This window comes from Pararge aegeria, chromosome 5, assembly GCF_905163445.1.
Source record: "Pararge aegeria chromosome 5, ilParAegt1.1, whole genome shotgun sequence".
NCBI lineage: Eukaryota > Metazoa > Arthropoda > Insecta > Lepidoptera > Nymphalidae > Pararge > Pararge aegeria.
Genome location: NC_053184.1, coordinates 7,027,936 through 7,037,867, shown reverse-complemented (window position 1 = coordinate 7,037,867; position 9,932 = coordinate 7,027,936). Strand labels below are relative to the sequence as shown.

Here is a 9,932-nt window from a genome sequence, read left to right as displayed (position 1 = left end):
TTAGAATCCAGAGCCATAAAACTAAATAAATAAAAATAAATTGTAGCATCATATGTTCAGTGTCAATGTCAAAATTTGACAACTATGTCACAAAGAATTTGACAAGTGTTTTCGATTCCTAGAATTAAATTAATTCATATTTCATAAACAATTTCACTAACTAGTTATTAACGGCGTCATATATTTTTAAGGACTTTTAGAACATTAGCATACATATTTTATCTATGTAAGAGTTACCATTGCAGATAAATCACTATTAGTCCGAATTCTCAGTGCTTGAAACCTTCTACAAATCCCTTGTCATGGAAACAACTGTTAGAATTAGATAGATGACCAAGGAAAACAAGCGGTTTTTGGGTGAATACAATGTGTTCAAGGGCGGTCACATCGTTTTTTAGCCAGTGGAGGCTTTGGATTCGACCTTTATTTATTACCAGTTATGTTATACTCGTGATAGTATTAGTGCCACTGGTAATAATTCATTCGCTTCAAAATGGCTTCACAAAGTCTGACCAAGGCACCCTTATTGCTGGTGGGTTTGTTCTTTTGGCGGTGCCGATATCTATATGGCAGATCACTCAACATATCGTACATTACACAAAGCCATCACTTCAAAAACACATTATTAGGTAAGTTCATTATTTTATATTTTGTTGATAAGCTTACTTATTCCTCTTTGTTACATACTTTTTGTAAATTAATTACAGCAATACAGTTTTTAAATAGCTGACAGGTACATGAAAAATAAAAGGGTTGTTTTTGTACATGGGAAAGCCCCCAAATATTAGATAATAACTTACATGTTTCAAAGACCCAAAATTTACATGCACTTTAAAGTTTAACCTTAATATAAATACCTACATCTGAAAGTAATAAAATATTTTATAATTCAGGATATTATGGATGGTCCCTATTTATGCCCTTAATGCATGGATAGGTTTAGAATTTCCTGAGCAATCAATTTACATGGATTCTCTGCGGGAGTGTTATGAGGCTTATGTCATTTATAACTTCATGAAGTACCTGCTCAACTACCTCAATGAGGACCAAGACTTGGAAGCTGTGTTAGAGACTAAGCCCCAAGTAAACCATTTATTTCCTCTATGCTGTATGGCACCGTGGGAAATGGGACGGTAAGTTAGTCAAAACTTGATATTGGTATTTGTTATTCCAAAATTTAACTATTTTCCTTATTCACACATTCATCATGACAAGCAGTTTATTTTAGGATAATGAAAATTATTGTTCCTCATAGTTAGTGCTTTATCACAGTTAGCACTAATTAGGAGCTTCAATGAACATTGTTTGTTTGTTTGTTTGAATAGTTTATTGCACACCCACATTTTATACAAGCAATGAAACACATAAGTGCAATGAAAAATGTAATCTAGATGTTAACCAAGTTGTTCTTATCACCTAAGCATTCTTTTCCAGAAAATTTTTTGCAAATTTGCTTTATTATTATGCAATATGTGTCAAAAATAAGAATATGCTGGTGGGTGCTTTGGAAGTTTTGTTGTAGTTTTATGATAATAAATTCATCCACTGCTCTTTTAATCCATTTCAAATTGATTAAAATTGTTTTATTCAATTCAATTCAAAATTTCTTTATTCATGTAGGCCTATCACAGGCACATATGAAGCGTTCATACATATATGTTTACATAATTGTAAGGGGATCGTGATAACTTTGTTCTCCAACTTAAACCTAAAGCTACAAGGGTTCGAAACACACCCTGGTCTAAGAAGAGCCTTCAACAAACTTATTACGTAAGTTATATTTCTTGCTTTCATTTTCATCGAATGTTGTCCTGGGTTTTTGAATTATACAGGAATCATCTGTTTCCCGGGGCTCAAAGTATCTTGTGCGAGGCTTCCCGGTTACGAATGATGCTTTTTACAAAAAATTATCAAAATCAGTTTTTCAGCTTGAAAGACCTAGATAGGTAATACACCAACTGAGTAATGTACGAAGTGGCATTATCAATGGAATGTCAAAATATTTAGCTCCCTGTTGACTTATACCATTCATTCATCAGTAGCCTATCACAGTCTACAGGAGATTAATGGCTGTTTTTCTAATATCAATAAAAAAAAATTGTTTCACCAACTATAACTAACGTGATAACTACTGGTAAATGGATGATGGAGGATAATGCTTACATTATGTGTTACTTATTGAGGCATTGCCTTGTTTGTTGTTAGTGAAAACGGGCATAAAGAGCTCTCTTAAGGTGAGGGTTCGCCTGTAATGACGAGATGCTGGGCAGACAGGGGATTGCATTAGATGATAGTAGTAGAACAGAGTACCTGTCTGTTCTCTGTTGTATTACCTTAGTCACCTCGAAAGACACCTGCGGGAAGAGGAGAGGTGGTTATAACTGTATTCTGATCTGCCGTCATAAAACTGCACCATTCTCCCATTCTTATATTATTAGATTATATTATAATTTATTAACTAATGTTTTTTTTTTACAGTGAGTTTGTTCACAACTGTAAGCACGGTATTCTCCAGTACACTCTAGTAAGGCCTTTGACCACTGTGATATCAATGGTATGCGACCTCTGTGGGGTTTATGGGGAGAGCGACTTCAGCCCCAATGTGGCTTTCCCATACATGATAGCAATAAACAATCTCTCGCAGTTTGTGGCCATGTACTGCCTGGTTCTGTTCTACCAGGCCAATAAAACGGAATTGAAACCAATGAAACCGATTGGAAAGTTCTTATGTATTAAAGCAGTAGTCTTCTTCTCTTTCTTGTAAGTAACTTTTGGATTAATTTTGTAAAGCCCTTATTAACAGCGCGGGCGGGTGATGCGACGCTGTAGGTCGGGTGTAAAATAGTTGAAGCTATTCATAGGGAAAACTTTTAAATAAATAAATTGAACCACGACGGAGTTGAAAGAAATACAAATCTTATTAAAAAATTTCATATTTATAACTTTAGAGTATTGATTGGCTAGCAGGACATAATTATCTATAGTTAGTTTGTTGGGATACGCATTGATTTTTCCATCTTTTCCTTATTAAAAAAAAAGTTTTGTTTCCAGCCAAGGAGTCATTATCAATATTTTGGTATTCTGCGGAGTAATATCAACGATATTTGATATAGACAAGACTGACAAGGACAAGATAAAAATCATATCTTCCAAACTTCAGGTGAGATTTAACATAATGCATCATAATCATAACTTCCTCTATGAGACTAAAAATAGCTATTAACTGCGAAATATACCTGTCTAAATGGAGTTTGCTCAGCAAGGAACGGTTTATCACACACACAAACTGTAAATTCTCTTTATTTTCCAGGACTTTCTCATATGTATAGAGATGTTCCTGGCTGCGATCGCGCACCACTACAGCTTCTCGTATCGGCCGTTCATGACGTCACACGACGATTCGACTTCCTGCCTCGGGTCGTTCCTGGCCATGTGGGATGTTTCTGACGTCAAAAGGGACATTTCTGAGCACCTTGGAGTAGTCGGTATGTATATACATTATTATTAAAAAACACATGTTTCTATTTTACAAGGCGGTCCGTTCTTAAGATATAAAGAGTTGAAGAAGCCTCATCTATAGATAGCATCTAGTATAAGCAGGACAAACCCCTAATTGGGAAAGTCTGGCTGAAAACCTAGGAGAAGTTTAATATACAATGTGTAAATGAAAACCAAAATAATACTTCACAGGCTTTAGAGGTACATGATGTAATGTCTCCGAGACTTATCTGTGAAACCGAAAACTTAATAGTTTTTGAGTAAACCACTGCCATAGTTTTAATAAAAGAAATCAGTTACTAACATCACAAGCAAAATTTAAACGTGACGCCTGTCACTTTATTAGGTACGCGTCGCGTAGCGTAGGTACTATGCGCGTGTCGGTCTTTTATCTTCAATGGAGAATATTTGAATTCGTTCGTATGGATAAATAAATATGCTTCTTTTGATGTTATATTTTTACAGGTTTTACAGGGTGGTTTCCTTATAAAATATACCTATGCATCCTTCAACATTATTTCGTAATTCGGTTACACGTTGTAGAAAACGTAGGGAAAATCGAGATGTAATGGTGATCATCTCAAAGCTATACCTTCCTCCAATCATTGTTATCAACCAATTGCCGGGTCTCCACTCGTATTAGAATGATGATAGGGGATAGGCTTAGTCCAACACGCTTTTAGTGCAATTCGGTAGAATTCAAACGCCTTGGAAAAAATTATGGAGAACTCTTAGGCATGTAGATTTCCTGATAATGTTTTCCTTCAACGTTAAAAAAAAGTGATAGTCCATTTCATAAAACCCTTATCCCATATCGGTTTCCACCACGCAAAGGGATTCAGCTTTCCGACATCGCACCGGAAAGAGCGGCACGTCTTGTCAGTATCTAGCAATGGCCGAAGCCTCCAGACCAGACAAGACTAAATTCACAAATATTAAATTTCCCCCTGCCGGAAATGGAACCCTTCCGTGACCGCAGTGGCGTGCATAGAGGGTATGCACAGGGTATGCAGATGATATAAAATGTAAAAAATCTCCAGTACCGGTCGTAAAAAACTTAAGGATAGGCTTTGTAAGTTATAAAAAGCCTACTATTAAGTATTTATAACACGTACTGGGGATTTTCTTCATTTTATATTATCTGGATACCCTGTGCATACCCTCTATGCACGCCACTGCGGGACCGAGAGTCAAAGTGGAAACTTCTAACGTTCTTTCTGAAAAATTTCCTTCACTTGTTTAAAACAGGGAGCTCGTTCAGCAGAAGACTGCGAGGTAAATCCATGTACCACATGGCGAGGGGGTACGACGAGAGTACCAGACTTATGACTGAGCCGGTACCTTCGAGCTCGGCTCCCAATCTCACTATAGAAGCAACGGAACCGCCCTCCGTGGAAGTTCGACCTTCTGTATATGGCTCCCTGGAGAATACCATGACCTCAGCGTCTATGAACTCTGAAGCTGAGCCTTTGCTCGATCACTCGGATGATAGGAATGATCCGGAAGTGTAAATTCATACTTACGGAATGTTTTTTTAGGGCCTGTCTTAAAATTTAAACATTCTTGGATAGAAGCAGGCGTTACTTTGCGGAATTCCATGATATATTAGGAATATGAAGCTTAATTGTCACTCTTAGAGTATAGCATACTCCGCGAAAAGCAGGAGAATCTTTAATTTGTAATTTATAATTTCTAAAATCTTTATACTCCACACCAAAACAGATCTTCGGCAATGTATCCTCTACGCACGTTTGCTTGAAACCGTAGCATCCTCAGGAGATGTTATAAATAATAAATAAATATACTACGACAATACACACATCACCATCTAGCCCCAAAGTAAGCGTAGCTTGTGTTATGGGTACTAAGATAGCTGTTGAATATCTTTATGAATATAATACATATAAATACTTATAATATACAGATAAATACCCAGACACTGAAAAACAATCATGTTCATCACACAAACATTTTCCAGTTGTGGGAATCGAACCCACGGCCTTGGACTCAGAAAGCAGGGTCGCTGCCCACTGCGCCAATCGGCCGTCAATGTTGTCTTTACAATGAATAATTGTTAACAATTATTAATTAAATTATACCATACAGATTCTACTGCTTTTCGCGGAGTATAGAAAATTAAGTTCCATTTTCATTATTTAAACATTATTTCAAAACATTAAAAAATGGAAAATCTAAATTTTATGTTGGTTAATGTTGATGATATAACTAAAAAGATACATACATAAGAATGTCTCTTTCTTAGTTGTACATGTTTTTTTTTTTTTTAATAAAACATACTTAACAGTAGAGTATGGGACAGATTATTTATGTTTTACGACAGGTAAGATAAAATAATCTATATAATAATATAGTGTACAGATCGCATGATCTTAATTGGACGGACTGTACAAGGGGAGCATGTATAGTTGGCGTCACGCAAAATGCCAGTTGAGGATACATCTGCGAAAATGTCAATTTTTACAATTGAATGTGAATAAGTGCGATAAATTTCGATACTGGTAGGTAACGATTCTATTATACACGAATCTCTTAGGTAACCTAAACTAACAGTGAGACCGTCACAGGTCTCTTTACGATTTGAATCAGGTTGAAGCCGGGTCTCTGGAAAGACGCTCATGTACCATGCAGCTCAACTTTATTTGTGACGTATTTCTGTCCGGCCAATTAGATCACGCGTTCTGTACCTACTGCACGGCAAGCATAGGCATGAGACAACATTTTTATCCCCCGATTATATCCACTCACTTGTCCACCTGCCAAAGCACGGCAATAGAGGGAAATGGAGAAGTTTGCGCTAATGGAGAAACTATCTCCTGCCCAAGCTTGCTATGCTGAAGTGATTTGTGATCTGTATACCGTTAGTAGTGAGTACTAACTAAGGTTAATCGACCACTCGAAGGAACCGAAAGATGAGCGCATGCGCAACTTCCTTTAAACAAGGCAGTGGTTCTCAATTTTTCGTGCGTGTGTTTTTTATGAACTGTTTCATATGATCGATTGGAGTTTTTTTCAGGTATTATTTTATGAATAATATAAAAACTGGTAAAATTTAATTGCGATAACTGTTGCGTATTAGGCGTAAATACTCGCAAAATGGGTACTAAGAATCTAATAATTAAATCCGGAACGACTGAGATAGTCGTTTATTCATATGATATATATTTAATCCTTCCCTAACTTTAAAACTACAATCAACAATAACTTGTGAAATTCGACTTAGAAGTTTGATTACTTTTTAGTGACTTTAATATATATAATTGCTATTAGACTTTGCCAAGTCCGATGCGATTAACTGTCTCTGCTAGAATCACATGCATATTCAGTAAAAATGAATTCCGTGCGGCGTTTCAGGTTACGCGGCAATGTTATATAAACTATTTGCTTTTTCAACATAGGTATGGAGTTACGATAGCAAACATTCTCATTTCATTCTAGTAATTAATCTACAGTATTCTTTACCGATACATGCTCGACTCGATTGAGCATCAGGTTGGTTTACGAAATAAGTATTTTTAATTTGAGACGTGGAATCTCTTTTCGATATCCGTCTTCCCCCTTAGCTCAATTAGATTGCAATAATTCTGATAACTTGAAACCTCTCTAGTACTCTCTGTAGTACGTAGTACAAAGAATTGCTTTTCATTATGTTAGTGCGGTTTTGATTGCAAAAATTTGAAATTATATAAATATAACTTATATTTTTTAAGCATTCTTTTTAATCTTAAAATATTACCATAATAAATTATAGAGAAAATTCTTATCATATTAAGAAATATCTAGGAGTTTTTGATCAAATTTTTTGCGGCATAGAGAATAATATTTGTTGAATACAATGTAAATTTGCGTGACCCCACTAAATTTCCATATTTTTCAAAAAGATTGTACAAAGTGTAAACCTACATGGTATGTTATTTATTTTACACCATCTTTATCATAAATAGCGTTAAATAGAAATTCCATTTAATAAAAACAGTGAAAGTATGAAGAAGGTAGTGAATTAATGTAAGTAGTTCTACTATTTATATTAAATTATCAAACTATGAGTGACCTAAAGTTAAAGAGGATTATTTTGAGAAGGTCATTATAAAATAGAACACTTACAAATGAACATCCAGCGCACTTAACAATTTTTACAATTACAAGCGAACAAATCGAAGGATATTTATAGGGAAATGAAATTTATTGATTTTTATAAAACACTAAACATAGGTGTTATATATTTTTTATTTATTTCCAAATAATAGGCAATTGTAAAATTCACCCAATACGTTTTTTACGTGACACGTTTGTCACCAATAAAATATAATATTTATATTTTTTTATTTACATATTATGTAAAATAACCACCATAATATTGGAATAAAAATATAAAATCAAATTATTACGTTAAAAATCAAATAAAATATGAAATATATTTTTTTTTAATAATTTAAAATTATTAAATGGCAACTATGATTTAGTTTACCAAGTACAATAACATTGCATTCATAGATCTTACTTTAATAGTCCTAAGATGATCCCAAAAAGTCATGTCATGTAGAAAGAGCGTCGACGATTTTGCTGCGCAGTGGGTCGTTTAAGCAGACACATTACCCAACGCCAGACAAGACACGTTGCCGTGTGTTAGGTTTATTTAACTAACCCTTAATTGAAAAACCTTATTTTTCAAAAATACTATTAAAAGGAATTTAAAAAAACCATAACCAATGTAAATTCCTTTTTAAAGTGAAAAGCCAAATATGCAATAAAAGTTGACATTAGCTTAACTGATAGCAAGTATCTACGTGTAAAAACATGAATTGTCTGGCAGGCGTATGCTGGCCTAATATAAAAACTTTTCCATAGGAATTGCATTTTTATAAAAATGGGGTGTTTTTTTCACCCGTTTCGTCATGATTGTGTAACACTCCATCATTAATTACATTTATGATTATTTAACTAACATAAGTCAGAAATACATATTCAATTATGAATAAATTGATGTAAAATATTTTTGTAAAGATAGATAGGTACATATTCAATGTTGTAAAAGTATTGCTTTAATTTTTGTTCGCATAGCAACTGTATTACAAAATGCTAATTTATAGATTAAACTATGAATTAATATACATATTATATACCTACTAACTGTAAGAATATTTAATATTGTCACACCCCAATACATCACCAATAATGGCTTTATAAGAAAATTATATATTATGCACTATTAACCAAGTACAAGTCACAAAGTTTAACAAACAATAAATTCAGAATATGTATTAATTATATATATTCGTTTAATGTGTAATAGTTTTATAATGTGTGTAAATTGTCTGTCACTGTTCTTATGATAAAATAGTTTTTTTTTTATGTTACACTTTTTTCGTACCTCAGTGGAGGGGCTGAAATGTTAACTCAAAGCCTCACCAATTGAACTATTAGCGTACCCACACTTCTGCTACAATTTTAATTTCGTATTTCACTAAAAGTTAGCTCTTGACTTCAATCTTCCCCTGTGTGTAGTGAGGATGCAGTCTAAGATGCGGTAGTAGGTAGCGGAATGAATAGCCGGTTAGAGGTATGGCAATTAAATTAAACCCATACTCCTAATTGGTCTCTGCGCGACATGCGTACCGGAACGGTAAATCGCTTGGCAGCCCGTCTTTTTCGGTAAGGTAGCACTTGGCCATAACCAAAGCTAAAGACTAAACATTTCTAGATTTTTGAAAATATTAATACACACCTTTTTAAAGATGTCTTTGTCCTTTTATGTTTGTCTCTCAGTCAGTCAAGGTACTGTATTACAGTTATAGATTCTAACCCCTGGAAAAATATGATAACGGCTGTTCGAGCTTTGATTTGCCCGTGGTATTATATAATTTATAAGTGTATGTATATAATTTAATAAGTACTTAGTATAAATATAGTAAAATGTTGTCTGCACTATATAGGTATTGATGCTAGAATTGTGATATTCGTTTATTTTATTATATTGATACTTATTGTAATATTTGTTAAGTTTCTTGAATATATGATATTTCTCTATAATTTCTCTGTAGTTTTTTTTATAACCCGATACTTTTTTGGTCAACGAGCCAGCAGGTGTCTATATAACCTAAGGGGAACGATATTTATTGTTTTCTTACTTGTTTTTATTTTCTGTGTTAAGTTCAACTAATAAACGCTATATATTTGTACATAATTATATATTAACTAGCCGTTTCCCGCCCGCTTCGCTGGGCGAATTGAAGAAGGAAATAAATTACATTTTATGTTTCATTTTTATTTATTTTTTTCATATTTTTATTATTCTCCTTTTTTTTATTTTTGTATGAACATAAATAGGCCCCGCGGATAGAACTGTAAGCATCGATATTGTTTAGACTTACTCAAATTCCAAATTCCATCGATTTAGCCTGTATCTTTCATCCAGG

The 9,932-nt window shown here is 34.0% G+C and overlaps 1 protein-coding gene across 1 annotated transcript; it reads left to right on the top strand.

Moving 5' to 3' along the window:
* Positions 1-113: 113 nt before the first annotated feature.
* LOC120624100 (transmembrane protein 184C) lies at positions 114-5,229 on the top strand. Its single transcript, XM_039890452.1, has 6 exons — positions 114-629; positions 894-1,133; positions 2,479-2,760; positions 3,052-3,160; positions 3,311-3,485; positions 4,747-5,229. Exons 1-6 carry the CDS (start codon positions 367-369, stop codon positions 5,007-5,009), a joined length of 1,332 nt encoding a protein of 443 aa, XP_039746386.1. The 5' UTR covers positions 114-366; the 3' UTR covers positions 5,010-5,229.
* Positions 5,230-9,932: the final 4,703 nt, after the last annotated feature.

What these genes read in the sequence shown, in the direction of transcription:
- LOC120624100 (XM_039890452.1), top strand. Translation starts at nt 367, where the DNA reads ATGTGTTCAAGGGCGGTCACATCGTTTTTTAGCCAGTGGAGGCTTTGG. An exon ending in CTTCAAAAACACATTATTAG is followed by an intron (nt 630 to 893) that starts GTAAGTTCATTA and finishes TTTATAATTCAG; the next exon opens with GATATTATGGATGGTCCCTA. An exon ending in TCATATCTTCCAAACTTCAG is followed by an intron (nt 3,161 to 3,310) that starts GTGAGATTTAAC and finishes TTTATTTTCCAG; the next exon opens with GACTTTCTCATATGTATAGA.